This window comes from Ambystoma mexicanum, chromosome 7q (genome assembly GCF_040938575.1).
Source record: "Ambystoma mexicanum isolate Mex_15411 chromosome 7q, UKY_AmexF1_1, whole genome shotgun sequence".
NCBI lineage: Eukaryota > Metazoa > Chordata > Amphibia > Caudata > Ambystomatidae > Ambystoma > Ambystoma mexicanum.
The window spans coordinates 548682614-548706067 of NC_090941.1; the positions used below are offsets into that span (position 1 = coordinate 548682614).

General features: G+C 46.6%; 1 protein-coding gene across 1 annotated transcript in view; it reads right to left on the reverse strand.

The window, feature by feature from the left end:
• Positions 1 to 21356, reverse strand: part of DNAJC15 (DnaJ heat shock protein family (Hsp40) member C15) — a 183533-nt gene extending 162177 nt beyond the window's left edge. Inside the window, exon 1 of the mRNA XM_069639241.1 lies at positions 21118 to 21356. Within this exon, the coding sequence (XP_069495342.1) occupies positions 21118 to 21231 (114 nt within the window). The 5' untranslated portion in view covers positions 21232 to 21356. The remainder of the gene's footprint in view (positions 1 to 21117) is intronic.
• Positions 21357 to 23454: the final 2098 nt, after the last annotated feature.

Consider the following 23454-nt stretch of genomic DNA (forward strand, 5'->3'; position numbering starts at 1 on the left):
TCCCTGTATCAATGCTACCGGATCTCTGTATCAACGCTGCGCCGGATCCCAGGCACAAGGCACTCTGCTGAATACTGCTACTCGCAAAGCCTCGCCTGCCGGTGTTGTATGCTATCCTGCATCCCATGGTGGCTTGTGGGAGGCAAGTGTTCGGCAATCTTTGGAGCCACGCTCACTTGGATGCCCCGCCCACCCACAGGTGGCTACAGCCATACAAACAGCGTAAAAATGAAAAATGAGAAAATACAGCCTGATAGCTTGCCCTCCAACTGCTCCGTTTCTGGGATTGGCCAGTGATGTCTTTGTAGCTCCGCCCCTGCCCATTCCTGTCATCTGTGGGGATGCAGAATATCATAAAAAGGACAGGCACGCAACGAAATGTTAGCTGCTAACAAAAGGATCAGAAACATGGGAGCATTTTGTTTCTTCACAGTGTCACAGCCCCTCCGAGACACACAGTATGCGTAATAAACACAACACGTTTATTTTTCTTTTGTCATGGGCAGCCGCGGCTTGCTTATTCATAATGGTGACTTTCCAACTGAAAGACCACCAGGCACCTTGCAAATCTGTTACTGTTATGTAAATGCTTTATATGTTTACAATATGGTATGTCATTCCTTGTAGAGTGCTCTGTATCTGGCTGAGATTATGAGGTCAGAGTATTCTAGAGTTGGAATCCCCAGCCTGTTTGTTATTGCTCAAAGTTTATCAGTTTGATGTGGGCTGCTGTACTGGTTGGGGGTCTTTAACATATATCTTTTAATTGCCAATAAACCACTTAAGAAATCCTGCTGGTGTGGTTATTGGTGCAGCATTGGCGACGAGGATGGGATGCTAATGCCAGTGCCTCCCATCTGGGGTCAGTCGAGATCCCGAAGACCCCCAACCTGCGGGCAAGGAGAGGGTGCCGCCTTCCTGCATTGCAGATTGCCGCTGTGTCGCCCTGATGCCCGAATTCACGGAGTGAGAAGGAGAGCAGCTGTTTCCTCGAGCGAGTGACCCTCTCGTAGCAAAACACGGACGGCAAGCGGCGACAGCCAGACATCCAGCTTGGAAGCAGGAAAGCCGGTGTGTGCACAGCAGACTGGAATGTATCTCTGTCAGCTCCAAGGCAGAAGTGAAAATACAGAGTTGTGCCGCATTTGGAGGTAAGGAGCTCTCTCGCGACCCAAAGAGAGCCTCCGCCCCCTCCTCCCGATCGTCACGTGAGCGGAGTCACGTGTCCGGCGCCGCGTCCTGCTGTCGGGCGTACGCCTAATTGTTTGCAATCAGGAAGTGGCATCTAGGTGGAGCCCAGAGAGAGTCACTTGTTGTGCTACCCGCCCGGGGCCCTAACGGGAAGGCGGTGTGAACATGGGCATCCGCAGCCTCTCCCTTCCCTGCGCGTTGTGCACAAAGCTGTGCACAGGCACGTTCTGCATAATAGTGTGTGGATTAAATCAAACCACAGGTGAGAATTTTCTGAAGGGTGCTGAAAATATAATTTCTCACGTTGGTAGAGCCCAGTTTAATGTGGAGAGGGAAGCGTATCATTTCCATTTGTTTGCCTATAGCTTCCTCATGCGGATTTATTTAAAGGCATCTAGGGAACCAGTGGAAGTTAGCAGTCAACTGACTGCTGAGCAAGAAAATGGCACTATCAGCAGTACCTGGCCCACAAGTGTTCATGCCCACACCAGGCCCACCTAGAATCAAGTGGGCCCCCTGGAAAAAATGTTTCCTACATTATGTCAAGGCCACGTGTGGTAATGGCATGTCGGTGGAACGTAAAGTAGCAATGTTAATGCACTTTCTTGGGTATGAAGGCCAAAGGATCTACGATACTCTCCCTAGTGCCGTAGAGCTGGATTTGGAAGATGGAGCAAATGATTTCGATGTGGCTCTTGCTAAATTAGATAAGCATTTTGAAGCCAAAATAAGCACTGTGCTTGAAAGGTACCATTTTGGTATGAGATACCAACATGAAGGTGAGTCGGTGGAGGATTACGTTACTGCCCTGAGACTTTTGTCATTACATTGTAGATTTGGCGGGGGGTTGGATGAACATATAAGGGACCAATTTATGTTGCACTGCTCTAACGACAAAATTCGTGAGGAGGTGTGGCTCAAAGATGATCCTAGTTTACAGGAAGTTATTGGTATAGCCAAAAGAATTGAACACACTTTGCAATGTGTTGCTAAGTTGTCTGTTAATGTAACTAAAGTGACCCAATCCACAGAAGTCCTGAGAGTGGGTGACAAAAAGAAAGAAGGTATGAAAGAGAAAAAGAGATATAAGGTCAAACCAGTCAAGCAGTATAATCCCAATCGAGGCAGAGGGGGTGTGAATGAACTGGGTAATAAGCGGTCTCAAAAAGATAGCATGCAAGGAGGTGCTAAGAGGGATGATAGATTGTGTTTCCGTTGTGGTAGTGCACGCCATCTATCCACGTCTCCCGTTTGTCGGGGAGACGGGCCAACTGCAGCATTTGCAAGAGGTGGGTAATTTATGGGAAAATGTATGTCACTAAGAAGGGTGAGACTTTACTTGGGTGGAGGGAGCAGAGTGGGCTCTGTATCAAACTTGGCCCTAACACTAAAGAACAGGTTCTGAATGTAGCCAACACAACTGTGTTAGATAAAAATGCCTACAAGGGTTATGACATGATAGTAAAATATCCTGAAGTCTTTAGCAAGGGTGTAGGATTTCTTAAAGGGATGTTGCACAAAATAGTAGTAAAAGAGGGAAGTGTGCCGGTTGCGGCTAAACTTAGACCTTTGCCGTTGTCGATGCGCATGGCAGTGCGCGAAGAATTAAGCAAGTTAGAAAAAGCGGGAATAATTGAACCCGCCAAAGCTGTTGAATGGATTTCCCCGGTTGTAGTGGTGAAGAAAACCAATGGGGACTTGAGAGTTTCTGTTGACTTAAGAGAACTCAATCGGTGTGTGGTAGCTGATCGACACCCTCTTCCAAATATGGGAGAACTATTGAGTCGTATTGGAAATGCAAAGTTCTTCGCCAAATTAGATATGACGAGTGCTTATCACCAGATAAATTTGGATATGGAGTCTAGAAAACACACTGCTTTTATTACATACGAGGGAATTTACCAGTTTCGCTGCAAGCCCTTTGGTCTGATTTCAGCGTCTTCTGTATTTCAAAAAGTTATGGATAAACTGTTAAAGGATGTAAGTGGTGTAAGGTGTTTTCAGGATGATGTCCTGATATGCGGGAAGAGTGAGGAGGAATTGAAAGATAGGGTTGAGGTGGTGTTGGACATTTTCAAAGCAAGAGGTATAACATTGTGAGGGGAAAAGTGTGTCTTCTCAACCCGTGTGGTAGAATATTTGGGTCATGAAATTTCAGAGGATGGGTTGAGGCCTAAAAGAAATCTGGTGGATGGTATTGTGAAGATGCAACCACCAAAGAATAAGGCGGAATTGAGATCGTTCTTGGGAAAAATTGAGTTTTACCATCGCTTTGTGGAAAACTACGCTGATAGTGTGACCAGTTTAAGGGCAATCTTGAAGAAAGGAGTAGAGTTTGTGTGGAGCGAAGAGTGTGAGCGAGAGTTCAATGAAATTAAACAGAAGATTGACATGGCAAAGCCCTTAGCCATGTATGACACAAGAAGGAGGACTATTCTTGCTGTAGATGCCAGTGATACAGTCATAGGGGTTGTGATGTCACAATTGGAAGCAGATGGAACTAAGGTAATTGTGTTACATGCTTCTCATATGTTGAAAGGTGCGGAACTTAACTATTCTGTCCTAGAGAAAGAAGCCTTTGCATGTCATTGGGGCATAGAGAAGCTCAAAAACTTTGTGTGGGGACAAGAATTTACACCGAGAACCGACCATAAACCTCTGAAGGCTATATTTGAATCCAAGGGACTTGATAAAGTGTCAAGGAGGGTTGCCTGTTGGGTGACTGGGTTAAAATGTCACAAATTCGTTATAGAAGTTGTTTCTGGTAAAGAAAATGTGCAGGCCGATCATGCATCCAGAGTGAGAATGGAAGAGGTTAATTGTGAAGAAAGAGAGAAGCTTGTTGAGATGGGAAATATGGTTTTTGCAACTGTAGAAGGTATTACACAGAAAGATGAATGGACACGAGTATTGGAGTCTGATGAAATGTGGAAACGTTAGCGAGTTTTGTTAAGGAGGAATGGCCAGAAAAAAGGTTATTGTCTGGTGAAGAGAGAGCATTATGGAAAGTGAGGTTTGAACTGTCTGTGAAGGATGGGTTAGTGTATCGGTGGGACAAGTTGGTTGTTCCGCATTGTTTGAGGGAAAAACTAATAAGAACTGCACATCAAGGTCATATAAGTGTGTACAAAACTAAAGAAATAATAAAAGCTGACTAGTGGTGGCCAGGCCTAGATCGTGAAATTGAGAAAATGGTTGGAGGTTGTGTCGATTGTATCAAATCGGGAAAAAAATTGTCGGCTGTGTCTCAGCCAGTGAAGAAGGTTCAGGGACCCAGGGGAGTGTGGCAAGATCTTGCAATAGATATTCTGGGTCCAGTTGATCTGGGAATGGGGCGAGGAAGATTTGTTCTTGCTTTGGTAGACACATTTTCAAGATGGACTGAATTTAAAGTACTTAGAGAAGTAACAAGTCAGCATATCGTGGAATTCCTGTCAGATATATTTGAGAGGGAAGGACTACCCACGAGTGTGCTTATGGACAATGGTCCACAATTTGCTGGGAGATTATTTGAAGAGTATTTAATAAAGTGTGGGATAAAGCACAAAAGGTCTGCGCTGTATTATCCTCAGGGAAATGGTATGATTGAAAGAGTAAAACGGTCCATAATGGAAGCTATCAGAGGGCCAAGCGCGTGTGGCACTGATAAGAAGGCGGCAGTGAAGGAACGCTTATATGCTTTGCGAATGGCACCGTGTGCCGAAACTGGAGTTAGTACTTTCGAACTTATGAGAGGTCGTAAGGGCAACACACTATTGTCACCTGCCTGGCTGGGTAGGGCAAGAGAGACTGACATTGTTGTGGATGATGTAAGAAAGAGGATGGATGCTCGAAAAGACAAATGGGTGAAAAAGATGAATGAGAGATTTCCTAAAAAAAAAACATGGTTGAAGTAGGAGATCTCATTAGGATAAGGAGAGCCGTGATACCTAAGAAAGGTGATCCTCTTTATTCTTTATTCTGATCCGGTTAGAGTTACTCAAGTGTTTGAAAATGCTGTAAGATTGGAGAGTGGGCAAGTTTGGAATATGTCTAGAGTTGCAAATTTAAAAGGGTAAGGGAAATGTAAATGTACTGTGACATTTGTTATTAAGGTTTCATCCTGATGTCACAACTGGTCTGAACATTTTCTGGAAAACCTGTTCAGTTATATGTTTTTATTTTTATTTAAATAAGGGAGGGGGGTGTGTTATGTAAATGCTTTATATGTTTACAATATGGCATGTCATTCCTTGTAGAATGCTCTTTATCTGGTTGAGTTTATGAGGTCAGAGTATTCCAGAGTTAGAATTCCCAGCCTGTTTGTTATTGCTCAAAGTTTATCAGTTTGATGTGGGCTGCTGTACTGGTTGGGGGTCTTTAATAGATGTATTTTAATTTCCAATAAACCACTTAAGAAATCCTGCTGGAGTGGTTATTGGGGCAACAGTTACAGTTAAAGTGAGCAACACAATAAAAGCACCCTTTTAAAATGTGTTCACACCCATAATGTCTAATAGCATCACTGGCCAATCCCAGGAACGGAGCTGTTGGAGGGTGGGCTTTCAGGCGGCTGTATTTTCTCATTTTTCATGTTTATGCTGTTTGTATGGCTTTAGCCATCCGTGGGTGGGTGGGGCATCTAAGTGAGCTGGCTGCGAAGATTGCCGAACACTTGCCTTCACAAGCTACAATGGGATGCAGGATAGCATACAACACCAGCATGGCTATGTTACTAAAGCATGGCTGCCATTCCATGTACATCAACACATAAGGTCTGCAACCCTCTACTGCCACTCCCCTCCCTCCCCCACTGTAAAAATACTTTGGACACACCCTCCTCACCAGGCTTTAGAGTTAACTGCCTCAAAAACATCCGGCAAAAACTCCCAACGCTTTTTGGGATGTATTCTTGCCAATTCACCAACTACAGACCACGCCCTCCTCTGAGGCTCACATCTGCCTTGCCTAACACTGATGCCCAGCAGTTACCCTCTCTTCCCCTATCCCTTATCACTACCATGCCCACCACCTTGCTCCCACCTCTACTCCCTTGGCTACTTCCACCCTCCACTTGCGTCACTTCATGCACCAAGTGCCCTAACAGCTTTAGGACCTCTAAGGCATACCACCCCCACACCTGCCAAGCTCACTGCTTGCCATGCCACCATCAGTACCTCACCCTGCCGAGGCCATTCCAGACTTGAGCGTCTACGCACTTGCATTCCTACTGCCACTGACCCACCATGATGTGACCCCATCAGAAATTAGCGACTATTTGCCCGCACCAGTCCACCACCATCTCCTCAAGCACAGTGCTCCCCCTCAGTCCTCACCCATCCCACAGAAGTCCTTACTTTATGAGCCCCAACACCCCCTCCACGACCTAACACCCTCTCCTGTGCCCTCATTAATGCGCGCTCTCTTTGTGTTCATGCACAAGACATATTCGACCTGCTATTGGAAAATAACCTCAACATCCTCACCATCACTGAAATGTGGCTGCACAATGCTGCCACCCCCGCGCTATCTCTAGCTATCCCCCCAGGGTACACATCCTTAGATCTGACAAATCAGCTCAACAAGGTGGCAGAGTCACCATCATCACTACCTCCTCCATTCCTATCAGAGCATCCCCCATGCAGACTCTGCCAGGCTACGAACTTTTAAATCACAAAATTAGAACCGAACCCCCACACCACCATCAAGCTCCTCCTCCACCATCGCCAGGCCAAACATGCCAACTCCCCGTAAACCGAGATTCCCCTTCTCTTCACACCCCTCATCAAACCGAAAACCAAATTCCTACTTCTTGGTGATTTCAACCTCTGAACTATATGGCTGACACCAAAGCTACAACCCTTGCTACTTCTTTAAAAGAGATGAGTTTTGCGCAAGCAGTCAGCTCCCCCACAAATGTCAAGGGCCGGACCGTTAACTGGGTCACACACCTCAGTCTATCCATCACTGTAACTACCATTGTCCCTATGCCCTGGACCGACCACTCCCTGATCCTATTCCTCCTTCCACTGGAGCCCTTGAGTGCCTGCAAAGACACAATTCACCTCCCCATAACCTCCAGACACATTGGCAAACTCACAGCCTAGTTGCTCGAACATACCATCTCCTCATAACCTTGCTACTTAACACTCTTGACCTCAAATCCTCCATCCACAAGTGGTTCACTGAAGAACCTATCTTCCTATGCAAGACAAATGGGCCCAAGAACACCTCTGGAGGAAAAACCCCGCCATCTATGACAAAGAAGCCTTCAATCCTCGATCTATAATACCAGAATCCACGAGGTCAGTTCCAACACCAAGAAGCTCGATATAATTTTCAAGGAACTTGAAGCTCTAGCACTTCCTATCATCAATTTCCCCAAGGACACAACTTGATGCACCATTGTCCAATCTGCAGTAACTGACAAAACTAACAAACTGGGAAACAAAACCATCTTCAAGAAAACCCTGCTTGCTGCCAAAGATGGCTCTTCTACTCTCCCAGAAGAACTTCCCCTCTCCACCATCCCTGTTCCACTTCACCCAAATCTCTGCCCTCTGATGTCCACACCATCATCCAACAACTTAAACCCTTGAATTGCAGGGGTGAACTAGGCCCTTCCCATATCATCAAAATGTGTGCTGCGCCCTTGGCACCCACCATCTCTAAATGTATAAATGCCTCCTTTGAGTCTAGCTCAGTCCCCATGGCCATCAAGGAAGCATGGGTCACTCCTTTACGCAAGAAACCGTCACTCAAACCCTCTCTCCTCACCAACTACTGCCCCATCACTATGGTTCCCTACCTCCTCAAAATCCTAGATCGCACTGTGTACACCTAACTCCAAGCCCACCTGGAAGACAATTGCCTGCTGGGCTCTCGCCAATCTGGTTTCAGACCCAGGCACAGCACTGAGGCTGCCCTCCTCGACCTTAAGATCCAACTCGATGGTAGCTGCGATTCCAGTGAAGTAGCCACCCTCCTCCTTCTCGACCTGTCTATTGCCTTTGATCCTGTCGACCATGACATACTCTGCCAACACCTCACCACTAAATTCAACTTCTCCACAGAAGCCACTAGCTGGATCAAATCCTTTCTCAGCAAGCAATCCTCTAGGGTCTTTGCTGGCGCAGCAGCAACCAAACCCATTCCTGTGCCGTTTGGTATCACTCAGAGCTCCTGCTTCTCACCCACCCTGTACAACATGTACACAAAACCCCCTTTTGACCACCTTTAAAATCTTGGGATCCTCTACAAAAACTTTGCAGATGACACTCAAATCCTGCTAAAATGTACTGGTAACCACTGACTCCGCCAACATCAATCGAGTCTACAGCATCATTCAGGCCTGGATGGCTCATCACCATCTCGGCTTCAATGATGACAAAACTAAGATCCTCATAGTAGACTCCTCACACCGTCTCAAATGCCTGGACCCCACATTTGCATCATTCTCCATAGATGGTAACCCTACCAGCGTGTTGAACCACGCAAAAACACTGGGCATCTACTTAGATGCAGAACTATCCATGTACAAACATATTAAGGCCCTCGCCTCTTCAGCAGCTTACACCACTAAGCTCATCAACCTCAGCAGGACATTTCTATCCACAAACAATTGCCTTTCTGTCGCCAGAGCCATTATAGGCAGCAGATTGCATTATTGCAACGCCATTCTTGCAGGCACCTCCTCAAAAAACCTTTCAAAACTGCAACTGATTCAAAACAATGCAATCCGGGGCATCTGGGTCCTAAAACTCTCGGACCATATCCCTCATGTTAGATGTGAGGCCCATTGGCTGCCAATTAGAGCTTGCATTGTGTTCAGGATCCTCTCATTAACACATAGAAGCTTCCACACCACCGCACCATCCTCTCTCACCCAACGCATCTCCAAAAGATCAAACCTCCACAGACTACGCTCCGCATCCACATTGTTATGAACCGTTCCCAACGGTGGTCTTTTCTGCGCCGGTGGCGCTTCATGCCATCTATTCACGCCGTCACTCCCAAGATGGCGTCGCGGAATCAAATGGACGGTCTAGAACCCATTCCATCCATTGAGGAAACTCCGCCCGGTGATTTGATCACGTTACTTAAACCGCCAGAATGGAAGACTCAGCGCGTTGCTACTGTTGTTAGTGGTCACGCTCCGTAAGTCTTCGCTTAGGAGAAATACTGTAATTTCGTTTCCGAATTGGTTCTAACTTTCCACCTCCTCCCTTTATTGAAACCTGCTTGTCTATCCTCTTTTCTCTTTCCCAGGCTGACCGCGACCAATCACTGTCGCTTCATAGCGTTCAAGAGCTCGTTACCGGTGAAGTCGCCTTCAGACCTGCTCACAGTCCGTAGGTTACCTCCCCTCTCCCTTCGATTTACATTTCATCACACAGGAAGCCTCGTTCTATACTTACCTTTCATTGTTTCCCCCTCGTGTCTATTCATTAGGAATCTCCGGACTACATCTCCCATCATTCATCCCGGGAATCTCCACTCACATCCCCCTTCGTACTCAGACTGGGTAGGTGGAGCCAAATCCTTTACATATTCCTATAACCTGTCTTCTCTTAAAACATCACTGACCTTGTTTTCTTCCTCTCCCAAAGTTCCCGCCGGTCCCGAACCTCTCAACAAACCCACCTCCGAGAATCGGCATAGCAATCGGTGAACTATCGGAGAACCTCCGGGAGAAACCCGCACGCTGAAACATTTCCACCTCGAGGCTGCAGCAGAAGTCTTGTCAAATCCCATTAACTCAACGCTCTCAAGCGGCACAGGGTTTTTTCCCCTTTACAAAGGGTTTCCCTGCCGCATCCTTCATTTGCCGAGTTAGAGGCGAAGGGAGGGTGTAACAGGTGAACTCCTGATAGCCTCAATTGAAGACAAGGTAGGAAATCTCCAGTTGTTGTGTGGTATTGGGGGAAACTGAGTGAGCCATTACGTTCCCACAGTTACAACTAACTCTAAAGTTAACACACATTGACTTTAGCCATCCCCATATTCACCAGGAAAAGAGCAGAGGGAGCCAGCTTCACGGTCATCGCCCCTACTCTTTGTTACACCCTACCTTCCCACAGCCAAGATGAACCTTCCTACTTACATTTCAGAAAAAAACAAAAACATGGATGTTCGACAAATACGACTAATCTGACATTGGATGACTTCCCTGATCTTAACCCTCCGTGACTGACTTTTGTATATTCATATGTGTTGTATCTTGCTTGTTGTTCTTCTAAGTAAGTTATACAAGTGCTGTGATACTTACAGGTTTTGGCGCTGTTGATAAGTGCAATAAATAAATAAATGACAGGTGGAACCCGATTCTGGACAACATTTTTCCTCTGAGCTACTCTAACTCCATCCCGTACCTCTGTCTGCCTACTTCAGACCGACTCCAGTAATCAGCACCTAGGTTGGCCATCACCTCTTTTACTTTCATGAAGGCATAAATGACAATAACTACCATTTGATCACTCCCCCGAAACCGTTTAGCCCATAGCCTTAATCGCATAAAACACACCAGGCAGTACAACCTCTTTGTTATACGATGCTCGGGGAACTAAGCACTAATCCAGCTGAACACAGTACCTTACAATCAGCCACTTATCCAAAACGTCCCCCTTCTCCTTGGGACTATGTACCTTCTTTTGATGATCACCACCAACAGAGATAAACAAACACTTCCAAGTCAGCTCCTCATTGTCCCTTTGTATGCAACCGTCATTTTCACACTTCCTCGCTGACTCATCACTCTTTTCGAAACCATTGTGCCTGCAAAACGAACGCAATTCCTTGCCCAACTTTATTCATGAGTGGAGATAAACAACAATGGCCCGACTGGCGTGATCCCTCCTTTTTCCAGGAGGTCGCACAGTTCCCATGCAACCGGTTACTGGCGTACCTGGGACGCCCTTCGCATGTTGGAGGTTCCTTTCCTCGTCAGCACCGAAACTTCCTGGAACGGCCACATCACCCTGGAGAATTCCAAGCTCCACCCTACTGTTTGATGCACCATACTTCCTTTCTGCTACAGTGACGTCATCACAGCTACTCCGACCACGGAGCCCAACGGAGTTTCATCTCCCAATGACTTCCACTGGCAACCCAACCCGATCACCATTTGCCACGAGTGCCCCCCTTTAGTTCCTCGTTCTCCTTGGGCAACCCACTTCATGTCAGCATATTTAGCATATACTGGGTGCTGAACACTATTTCTTGGCCCTAGTTATTCTACAGGACCACTGCGCACTTGGACCCTGGCATTTATAGGGTTATCATATGGGCTGCATCTCCCCCTTTCCTTCATATGAACTGCAGATCCCCCTTTCCTTCGCTGAGGGTTACCAAACGGCCACTCTTCCTCCCCTTTTTCTCAGCACTGGAGATCTAGTAGGGCAGCAGCTACCCCTTTATTCCTTTGCTCCCAGCTGAAACTGCCTTTATACTTCGCCCTCGGCTTACAAGTTCTATGGCTATATATAACAGATAACCAGAACTATTTTGAACAAGTGCATAAGAGTATGCTATAACATGTAGAGAAAAAGAACCTTTCATTGTTTTTCCTCCAAATCCAATGTACATCAAGCTTACACAATTGAGGTTTTGGCAATTAAAAGTTTGGCTTTTTCAATGAAATACATTTTTAAATAGCCTTATTAATACAGGGGCAAGAGACGGACATAAGGAGCGATCTGGAGGCAATCCTACAAATTAAAAAGAATTACATTATACTTTATAAATTAAAATCTAGAACAACACAAAAAATATATAAAAAACCATTGAAAATAACACATTGACGAATTAATAACATAAGTATACTTTTATGTACATTTCAGGTGATTTTCATTATGATATGTAGAAAGACTTTCAACAAGTACATGCACGTATTCATGTTATTTCCCTGTGCCCTCCACCTGGAAGAATGGCCCCCTCGACCACCGTGGGACCCGGAATGCTGCTTTCTTCATCTCTGCAGCATCCGACGAGGCCATGCCAAGATGGCCGCTGTGCTTCCTTCTTCGTTTCTTCGTTTCTGCACCGTCCTCGGTGCTGGAGGCACGTCCCCCTCTACTGCCTCCTGATTGGCCCCTGCCCTCCTCAAATGCAGAGACCCGACCTAGCCGTGAGGCGAAGCCGGGTCCGCGCATTTAAGGGCAGCGCTTAAAGGCATGGTCTAGTAAAAAATGTTATTTAAAAAATAGATAGGCAACATTAAAAAAAAATACTAGCATCCTCTTTTTTAAAACTTCCTATGTAAAATTTTGAGCTATTCAAGCTCAAAATTCGCAAAAGCAAGGACATGGGTGCATCCATTTTGTGAAATGGAGGCCCTCCTGTGCTGGCTTTTGCTTTTGCGGCACTAATGAAGGAAAAGCCAGCCAGCTGTAGTAAACAAAAGCTACCGCTGGGTGGCTTTCCCTTCATTAGTGCTGTACGTGGAGGACGGGGACCGGAGACCAGAGCAGGAAAGCTGCAGCTGAATCTCGATAAGTGCTATTTTTTTTTTTTTAAATAAGCACTAGCTGTGGGTTTTTTTCTACGTTTTCCGGGCTGGAGGAGCCCGGAAAACTTAGAAATAAAACCGCAGCTTTAAAAACGTTGGATTTATGTTTGCGGTCGCTTTTGAAGCGACCGCAAACATAAATACAACGTTATTGTGTTGGAAAACGCTGCGGTTTTTCTTTCCAAGTTTCTCAGGCTCCTCTGGCTCGGAGGAGCCTGAGAAACTCGGAAAGAAAAACCGCAGCGTTTTCCAAGACAACCGCGTTGTTTCTGCCTGAATCTGCTTTCCCATTTGGGGCTCTCGGGCTCCCCACGGGGAGCCCGAGAGCCCCAAATGGGAGAGCAGATTTAGGCAGAAACAACGCAGCATTTAGCATTTCCCATTTGGGTCTCTCGGGCTCCCCACGGAGAGCCTGAGAGACCCAAATGGGAAATCAGCTGTAGGTAGAAACACTACGCGGCATGTAAGCATAACCGCGTTGTGTTTCTGCCTGCTGTGGCTATCACTTTGGGTCTCCGGTGCTCCAAGGGGAGCACCGGAGACCCAAAGTGATAGCCACAGCAGGCAGAAACACAACGCGGTTGTGTTAGAAAACGCTGCGGTTTTTCTTTCCGAGTTCGGAAGGAGCCTGAGAAACTTGGAAAGAAAAACTGCAGCGTTTTCCAACACAATCACGTTGTATTTATGTTTGCGGTCGCTTCAAAAGCGACCGCAAACATAAATACAACATTTTTAAAGCTGTGGTTTTATTTCTAAGTTTTCCGGGCTCCTCCAGCCCGGAAAACTTAGAAAAGAAAACGCATCTAGTGCTTATTTTTTTTAAAAATAAATAAATAGCACTTACCGAGATTCAGCTGCAGCTTTCCTGCTCTGGTCTCCGGTCCCCGTCCTCCACGTACAGCACTAATGAAGGGAAAGCCACCCAGCGGTAGCTTTTGTTTACTACAGCTGGCTGGCTTTTCCTTCATTAGTGCCGCAAAAGCAAAAGCCAGCACAGGAGGGCCTCCATTTCACAAAATGGATGCGCCCATGTGCTTGCTTTTGCGAATTTTGAGCTTGAATAGCTCAAAATTTTACATAGGAAGTTTGAAAAAAGAGAATGCTAGTATTTTTTTTTTATGTTGCCTATCTATTTTTTTAAATAACATTTTTTACTAGACCATGCCTTTAAGGGCTCCTTCCTGTCTTTTCCCTGTCTTGTCTATGGACTTTGCCTGCAGCCTACCCTCCTGGTCACCCAGCGTTCTTTGCAACACCTTGTTGCAGAGTCACAGCACAAAGCACCAACGTGACTCTTCACTGCCCTCCATCACCAGTTCACTTTTGTTTCGGCCTCTCTACCTGTCAGTGGACCCTAACCCTCAGTGCCACAACAATCATTCGCGTTTTGGGCACTTCTTACAATCGTAACATGTACATTACAAGAACCTTGTGTTGGTATATTTTAAAACTGCCAAAGTTTGGGCTTTTTTAATTAGACTCTTTTTAAAAGGATCCTATTAATGCTGAAGGTAAGGGATTTTAACAATGTATATTTTACTAGGCACAGCTGCATCTGGAGGGCCTCATCAACATATCTATGTCTTCCACGCAAACTCAAAGGGAGAGTATTCTCATATCCTATTCACAGTGCCGCTGGTGCCGTACAAAAAATAGTAAGGGGGACTTATCTAATTTTATTGCCCCAGGCTTCACCAAACCCTGTAACAAGAGACAGTGGGCCTCATTACAAGTGTGGCGGTCTGGAAACAAGGGTGCTGGTAAGTTCACCGGCACCCTTGTTTCCGGACCGCCACACTATATGTTTGCCTGCCGTGGCCGCTGCGCCCAACAGGTCTGACCCTGCCGGGCGCAGCGACCTCGGCAGGCAGAGTTGCCATGGAAGCACCGGCACCATCAGCAACGGTGCCAGTGATTCCGAGTCCCCATCCCCATGAGTCCTATGGGAAAAAAATCTGGTGCCCGACTTCCTGCGCCGCCGGTGCTTGTAATGTCCAGGTGGCACCGGGAAGTCAGGCGCCGGATTCGGTGTTACAGGGTTGGCGGCAACCTTGTAATGTGGCCCACTATCAGGGCCTTTCAACCTTCTCAGTTGAAACTAGCCCGGGGCTCTGTGTGAGGGTGGGGGGTGGTGGGCACGAGCAGCAGCCCCCGGCTGACTGTCACAAAAACATATTACTTTAATTCAGGAAATTAAACGTGCCCAGTACCCACGTTACAGTCTGCCTTTGCTGGCAACCTCAGGCCGTTACTTTCCCCTTACAGTTAGAACCTTCCTTTCATAGATCGACTCACAGCTTTTCAGCCTGACATTTAGGGCCCGATTCATGGAAGTATTTTATAACGGCTCAATCCCATAGGAAAACGTTCCATGAATCAGGCCCTTAGTGTTTCCACTCCCTGCTGAGTCTCTGTCCCACGATAATCTGCAGACTTTAAATCACATACTGCATTCTGTTGACTTCATTAGAATGTATACACTCTACAGGTGCCTCTCAGATATAAGGCAAAGTGGGCCCATAAAGGTCATGTTGGAATGGGCCCCCACAAGTCCTAACAAATCAGCTAGTCCTGCCAGCGACAGCCCTGTGAGGATATGCATCGTCCACTTAAAGGCCCTGCATACTGACTACATGAGATCACAAAGAATCAATGAGCGAGTCTAGAATTCATGTTCCTTCCAAGCTGAGAGCGTGTGCTCAACGAGATATCTACCCACCCAGCAATGATGCTCCAGACACCAATATACACCTACTTTAATATTCTTCAATACTAAATAGGATCAGCACAGCAACTCAGTTTCCGCCAGTGCACAGCAACTCACTTTCCGCCAGTGCAAATATAGAATGCCATAATGTAAAAAAAATTGTTAGATCCCTCCCTGCGGGTGCAGCCAGCGGAGGGAGAGAAGCTCAGGGCCTGCGTCGGGCCAGGCCGAGGAGCGGAATAACGACACACTCTCTCTGGCTCATGCCCGGAGCTGCCTGCCTTCCGCCAGGGCGGACCCTTTATTCTTTGTGCGCCTCACGTCACTGCACTTGCGGAACGTTAGGCGTACGTAACATTGCTCTTTTTTCCAACCAAACACAACAATACGAAACACATAACCACATCAAACAGCATGGCTAACTTTGCTGTGCAATCTAGTCCAGCACAGTTTCGCACTCTCCAATGTCACTTTACCATTCATAGTCTCTTAGCCACTACGGAGCCTTCGAGGCTGCCCTTAGGTCATACTGGCCGGGCCTTGACCGGGGAACTGTCTCTGGGCCAGGTCCCCCTTCTGACTCACCTTCATCTTCTGGAGACGTCTCATCAAATCCTTCAGGTTGCTCCTCTGGCTCTCGACTTGTGGTCGCCTCTCCCTCGTTCCAGGCGCTCGAAGTGTCTGGTGGCGGCTCTGCCTCCACCTGGGACTGCCTGTCTCCATCAGTCCACATTTGTCGGGACACCCTCTTGAACCACAAAGCATTCCTGGTTATCGACTGGTGCCCTTGTGTCGCTTTCACCATTGTTCCTTCTGTTTGGGTCACTGTCCAGGGTACACAGTCATACCGTGTTTCAAGCTTGGCATTTGTGGGGTTTCGCAACACCAAAACATGATCTCTGACCTTGTGTCCTGACCGTCTTGCGTGCCTCCTGACACTCATATGTTTGTTCGCTGCCACTGTCCTTCATTGAGTGCGGTCACTGTCGAAGGTGTCGACTCCTCTGCCTGGGTGGTGTGGTATCGAAGAGTTTACCAATGTCCCGTACATGAGGTCTGCCGGGGGTAGACCTGTGGAGCTCTGGTTGCTTCACTCAGTAGTTCCATAGGAATCTATAGATCCACTCTCCAGGGGCTGGTTTGAGCCCTGGATATGTGTAGCACTTTGGTTATGGTCCACATGAACCTCTCCACATCGCCATTCGCCTGTGGCCACCTGGGCGTGATGTGATGATGTCTGATGTGCAAGTCATCCAAGTATTTCTTGAGCTACGTCCCCTGGAATGGCAGTCCATTGTGACTATTGATGCATCTTGGCAGGCCATGTGTAGCGAACATCTTCTCAAGTTCAGGTATCACGGTCTCCGCTGCTGTCGAGGATAGGATCTCCACTTCTGGGTATCTCGAGTGGTCGTTGATGGCCACCAGCAGGTATGTTCCTTCCTGTACTGTGCAAAAGTCGACGCTGATGATGTCCCACCTTGATGACCCACGCTCCACCGACTGTATAGGTTCAGGGTTTGGAGGTGCTGCTGTGATTTGACAAGGGAGGCAGGATGCAATGATTTGCTCAACCTTTGTGTCGATGTGAGGAAAACAAACCCGGTGTCGAATACCAGGTGTCCCAGGTTTGGGCATTTCTGCATGTACTGTTGATTTTCAAATGTAGGAGTTTTTCCCACTTCTCAAGTTCTCAATCTGGGTGGTCCGCCATTCACTGCTGTACCTCATGTTTTAGGCTTCTCTCCATCCAATGCTGTGTCTCAAACGTAGGCATTTCTCCCACTGCTCAATTGTCTCAAATCTGGCTTGTTTTCTATTTACTGCTGTGTCTCATATTTGGGCACGCTTCCACTTGCTGCTCTGCCTCAGACTTAGGCGTCTCTCCCATTGCTCAAGTCCTCAAATCTAGGGAGTTTTCTGTTTGCCAGACCAGCCAATCTCTTGGACCTAGGAAAGCGACATCGAAAATGAACTCCATCGGCGTTCAAGGTAGGTATAAATCGCACTAATGTGGGCACATGCCACAGGCACGGCTCACATCCATGCACTCTAGAATACAGCTTACGGCTACGACAAATCCGGCTATGACAAATCCGGTCTAGCTACACGCAAAGCTGTCCGCATTGAAACCCCTGACGTGCCACAACACCTCTGCCATTAGTATGCAGCGACAACCTATGACAAATTACGGTCTAGGTGGGCACACATTGAGTCTCTTGCACTAGCACTCTACCTCAGCTACCAACAGCACCTATCCATGTGCCTGGCCTCAGGGGGGCTTACTGGAGCCTAGTCAGCCCTCCTAAAACCTAATCTGGGCAGAATGCACACATGTATCTTATACTAAACTCTTAGAACTTCCCATACCTGAACTTCGGTCCCCGAGAACGTTCCAACCAAAAAGTGCATTGAGGCCATACAAATGTGGAAATGGCGCTATATCAATGTAGACTACAATACAATACAAAAGTAGCATGAAAGTAGATGTGGGAAATTGGGGGGAGCTGCCATATTTTGTTTACATGCCTCATTATTTGTTTTGAACCTCATGGTTTTTCTTTGGGTCGAGGGAGCGAGCGTGAACAAGTATTCCAAAATGCTACTTTATAACATGACCTAGAATTTATTGGGAGTATTAAATGTGCTGCCCTACAGAACCAAGTGCTAATTCTATGGCTTTTACCCTCTTCTATAGAAATGTGTGCGACATAATGCATGGTTTCAATCCATTCTTTTCAAATGTTCTTAAAACTACCCTGGTCTGGTAAATGTATGCCCCGGCACTTACAAATTTACCAGCCACCACTAGACTGCAGTGGTAATGTAGTAGGGATGGAGGCCTAAGAAGATTGCTCTTTAGTCTTGCTCCACTCTTCTTTGACCAGACATTGAGAGAAACAGATGCCCTATCAACAAGCATTGGCAATGCCAACAGTTGTTGCTTTTGTGTAGGCATGGGAAAGGCATTTGCCAGGTACTCCTGTAGTGGTATTAACGTGCCATCAATGGTAGGCAGTTGCACACTGGTGCCAGTACCTGGGCATATAATAGCAGTGCCTGGCAAATGCCTAATACCATGCATGACAACATCTCTTAGTTAAAGGAATGCCCATTAACGATGAATGTGCAAGGTCTTTTTTCCTAAAGCCTGAAGCTCCCGTTAATGAGCAAGAGCTTCAGGTTTTAGGAAAAAAGACCTGGGCTTCCAGCAGGCTCACCTTTTCTTCCATAATGGTGGCGCTAGCCCACGGGCATTGCTTGGTTAAAGGGATGCCTGGCAGGTGCCGGTACCACCATTATGGAGAAAGAGCATATTTTTCTAAAGCCTGAAGTTCTCACACATGAGCAAGAGTTTCAGACTGTAGAAAACAATCCTTGGCCTCCAGCAGCCTCATCGAATGGGGCAGCCAGGGGACATTAGGGATCCCCTGCAGGGCCCCTGTCTCAGAACCATTTTTCAGAGTCTGCCGGAGCTCTGCCCCAGCCCACTTAAAGCCCTGGGATAAAGGCAGATTGGTTAAGACATTTTATTCACCAGTAACGCATTTACTGCTCCAATCAAGTCATTAACTCTCAGAAGACTGCTTTGAAAGAACACTGGCAATCCTTGGAGCACAAAGGTTGATGGTAAGGCTTGATAAAGGTAGCTCTAAGAGAACCCGGGAGGATGTGGATGGACAGGAAGTGAGTGGGATTGGCCACATGGATTAGCATGGCCATAGGCAGTCAATGGGTGAATAAAAAATAAAAAAAACAGCTACAAGCTTTGTGTCCCTCCTCATATGCCATTTCTCCATAGGTGTAATCTAATGCAATAGTTTCAGCATATGTGATCAAGTCCCTCCCCGACTTCGCATCTAATAGCGAATTCCTAGAAGTCTGCAAACCTCTGTAATTAAAAACTAGTAAAAGTTCTAGATAGAGATCCCTTGACAGTTCCATCTAGCACAACATTTTCTAGAGCTTGGGCTATTCCGTAACCAATCCTGGCTGGGCTCCCCTTGCCCCCTCACTCTCTGAATGTTGCATCCCTTGGAACATCAGCTACATGGATCTTTGAGCTACTCACATCTGGTTTAATAAATTATAGTTAGCCTATTAATATAACACACACCTTTGCCACCTCAGAAGAACCATAGCTCTCAACTCACATGCTTTTGGCGGGCGTCACCCGCCTTGTAAACGGCTGACTCACCCGCCAAGCCTACTGCATGCCCATTCATATCAATGGGCTCTCACCCGCCAAAAACAAAATTGGGTGTTTTCACCCGCCTTTGCAACAGAAATGGTTGAGAGCTATGGAAGAACCTTCTAGAGTCAGTAGCTGAACCATATTGTAATTCACATAGGTTGGGTTCCCTTTTCCTTTCTTTCCACTCCTACTTTATTCCCTTTCTTTCTCTCTTCTTTCTTTAAGCCTCGTTTCAGTAGTAACATTAGTCAGTTTTCAATGTACCTTCTATTGTTAGTATGCACTGAAGCGCACTTTCAGATATAAATAACATCTTTAATGTTTTTGTAATAATCAATACACTTCTCTGTATTAAATAATGTATTTTGATTGACCTTACCAACACTATGTAATAGAGCCTGTCTATGTTCAACAGATCATAATTAATGTGCTTTTTTTTAAACATTCTAATCATTTTCTTAGTATTTTGTGGCTCCTTGCTGTGTACTTGCAGCCTTGTCCTTTACTTATGTAGTATATACTTTCTCACCTTGTCATTGAATTTTGACATATCTCACGGAGGGTCTTTGTGGGGACATCACATGATCGCGGAAGCGCGGTCTCGTGAGATCTCGGCCCAACGTGATCTCGCGGACCCACGCTCCACGAGCGGGGACTTTTGGAGCGAGTGTGAGGCTGGTGGAGCGCCAGACAAGTCGGTCTGGACAGCGCTGCTCCATATGAGGAGCCAACGTGACTGAAGGCCCAAGCCAATATCAGCTCACTTCCAGGGCTTAAGTCCAATGCCATAGGAGGCCTCCTGGGGGCCCTGGAAGTACACAGCATGCAGTACAAATGCACACCCTGCTTCCAGTGCAGTTAACTGGAAGGCTTAGTCAAGACAGTGAGTACCTGCCCCGCCCCATGCATGGACTATTGCAATCCCGCATTCTGTTAGCAAATAAAAGCAGTTACAATTACTCTGGCGTCCTGTCGTCCTTAGAGGCCACAACAGTCTTGGCATTAGATATGTAATGTCTAGTCTACTGTTATCTCTGTTGAAAATAGAGTAACACTTTTTCAAAGGTGAAAATAAATGAGTTTTCCTGTCCTCCCCTCCTCACCCAAGCACTGCGCAGAAGTATTTTGACCTTGTGGATGCTGAGAACGTGTGCTTTAAAAAAAAAAAAACGACACAGAGCGAACCACCGCTTGCTCAGTGTAAAATGGTTATCAATATCAGTATTACACAATCCATGGTGCGCAAGCCTACGCAACAACCCAAATGCACTGAAATCTGATTGGGTATAACCACAAGTGAGCGTAGCCAAGAAACCTGCTTTATAGCGCATGCTCATGACTACTTGACGTTAGTGGCCATTTTGAGGTCAGGCAAAACGGTCAGCTGTAACTATATGAACAAGAGCCTGATCTTTGAAGTACGTTTTGGACCGAGTAATGCCATTATTTCCGGGCACAACGTGACTTTTATCTCCGAGAAAATAGGTCTGGACCGTTTGGTGTTATAGTTAAACCAATCTCTTACTGTATCGCCCTTACCAGTCGCCGGTCGATGTCGGCTTCCCCTCCTTCTCCAGAGCCACGGGTATATTCAGCATAACGCAAAGACTCGCTTGAGCCCAACGCGCCGCTTCGATTGTTGGGAGCTGCCATGATAGTCGTCTGAATCTTACAGACGACCAAGGACGAATTTCTCTGAAACGATATTACCAGTGGGGAGAGAGGCTGTGAGTTGTGCTGCTGTTACGGAGTTTGGAAGTGTGCGGTCTTCCGTAGTTAGTGACTCATGTATGATGAAATGCCGTGTCATCCACAAGAGCAGCTGCATTCTGATGCGAAAGCTATATAACCGCGCGCAAATCTTCAAATCACATGGCGACCTTGACATTACAAAGCTTAAAAGTGTAAACCGTGCAATGGTTGGTTCAGCGTTGCGAGCATTTAGTCTACAAACTCCCCACATTCCATATGTATTTACTGTTTGCTTGCTGGGCGCTTATACAATGAAAACATACTGTTTCAAAGCGCCCACAGGGAATGAGAGAGGGAAATACATTAAGCATTGCAATATCATATTTAAGGGGGTAGGGAGGACGAACCTACTGTGCCTTGTGAGTACTTCAGAATGTGCAGAAAGAGGGAATGGGCTAAGTGCTGGGGAGTCTGAGACATACCTGCCTCCATTTGCACACAGCCCCGCCCATCTGTCAAAAAGGTAAACTCGGCTGTTGTAGTCTTCTAGAAACACGTTTGCAGTTTGTGCTTTACAGTGGAATGCAATAAGTGTGAATGTCCAAGGGCATGCATAACCAACCAAATTGCATAGGACGAATGGCATTCGCCTTCCATAAAAGCAATACACACACAAAACCAAGAGAGGATATTTTCTTCACATGATGTTTTTGAAAACGTTAACATGTGTGCATGTTTGAAAATCCAAAAACCAATACAAAGGTTTTCCTTGGAACTTGCAGTACCAAAATTGGACAGTTCACCGTAGGTGTTTATTTTTCATGAGGTTATATAGTGCGGTGGTGAGGTGTTCAGCCTGCAAACCTGATGGCTGTGGTTTAATCCCGGAGGTCGGCTAATTCATGCATTCAAAGAGAACCTTCAATTTTTCTCATTTTAGTTGGGGTGGTGGTGAGTCCAACCTCTGAAAAAAGTGGGTGGACTCTGTCTACCTGCGTGTACCCTCACGTTGAGCGCTGGAAAACTGGCCAAAAAGAATGGAAGCTGAAAAAATAGGAATGCTGCTTTCAATCCGGAATCTTATATTTTAGTCACCCTTCAATTTAGGGCGACTAAAACATAAGGCAAACTGGCCAAAAAGAATAAAAGTGTAAGCAAAATAAACACAGTAATACTGTATTCGCGCCGTTTCCGGATCCCGTCCAATCCTCCTTCCGATTGGCTGCAAAAGACCGCTGCCGGTAGCCAATCGGATGGAAGATTGGACAAACCCGAAAACCCGGAGACTCCCTGGTCTTCCCCGGAGACCCAGAGAAATGACAAAAAACCTGGTCTATGGGGAGAGTATTTAGACAGACATAGTTGAAGATGGTGGGCCCCCGGCCAAGACAGCCTTGTGGATGATGCAGAGGGATTTGAATTTAATCCGTGCAGCAAACAGGAGCCAGTGAAGACTTTTTAGTGCAGGAGAGATGCAGTCCATGGGCTTGAGGCCAATGATAAGTCTTGCTGCCCTATTCTGGATAAACTGGAGGGTTCGCAGAGTGGCAGAAGGAAAGTTCAGGAGGAGGCTGTTGCAGTAGTCCAGTCTAGAGAGAACAAGGGCTTGAGTAACAATGAGCCTCTGAAGGAAAGTGAGAAAGGGTAGAATTCCTTTGAGAAGGAAGAGCTGATAGTTAGACTTCTTGGCAATGTCCTGAGTGTGAGGGAGGAAGCAAAGGGAGGAGTCGAAGATGACTCCAAGGTTTCTGGCTTCAGTTGAAGGCGCAATGGGGAGAGCCCAAAGAGGAAGGCCAGAGTGAAGGGAAAAAGGAGGGAGCAGGGATCCCAATGGGAATGATCTCAGTTTTACAGGCTTTGAGGCAAAGATCGTTAGAGGCGCACCAGGACTGGATGGCAAAAAGGCAGTCTGCGATGATGGAGGGTGTAAGAAGGTCAGCAGGGAGTCTGAAGAACAGCTGTGTGTCATCTGCGTAACACTGGAAGTTGGAGGAGAAAGAGGAGATGAGACATGCAAGGAGAGCAAGGTAGATGTTAAAAAGCCAGGGGGAGAGTATGGAGCCCTGAGAGAGACCACAGGTGGAGATGGACATAGGAGAAGAGAAGGTGACCAGGATGACTTGGGAGGAGCGGTTAGGGAGGAAAGAGGACATCCAATCCAGTGCCCGCTCTTGAATACTAAGT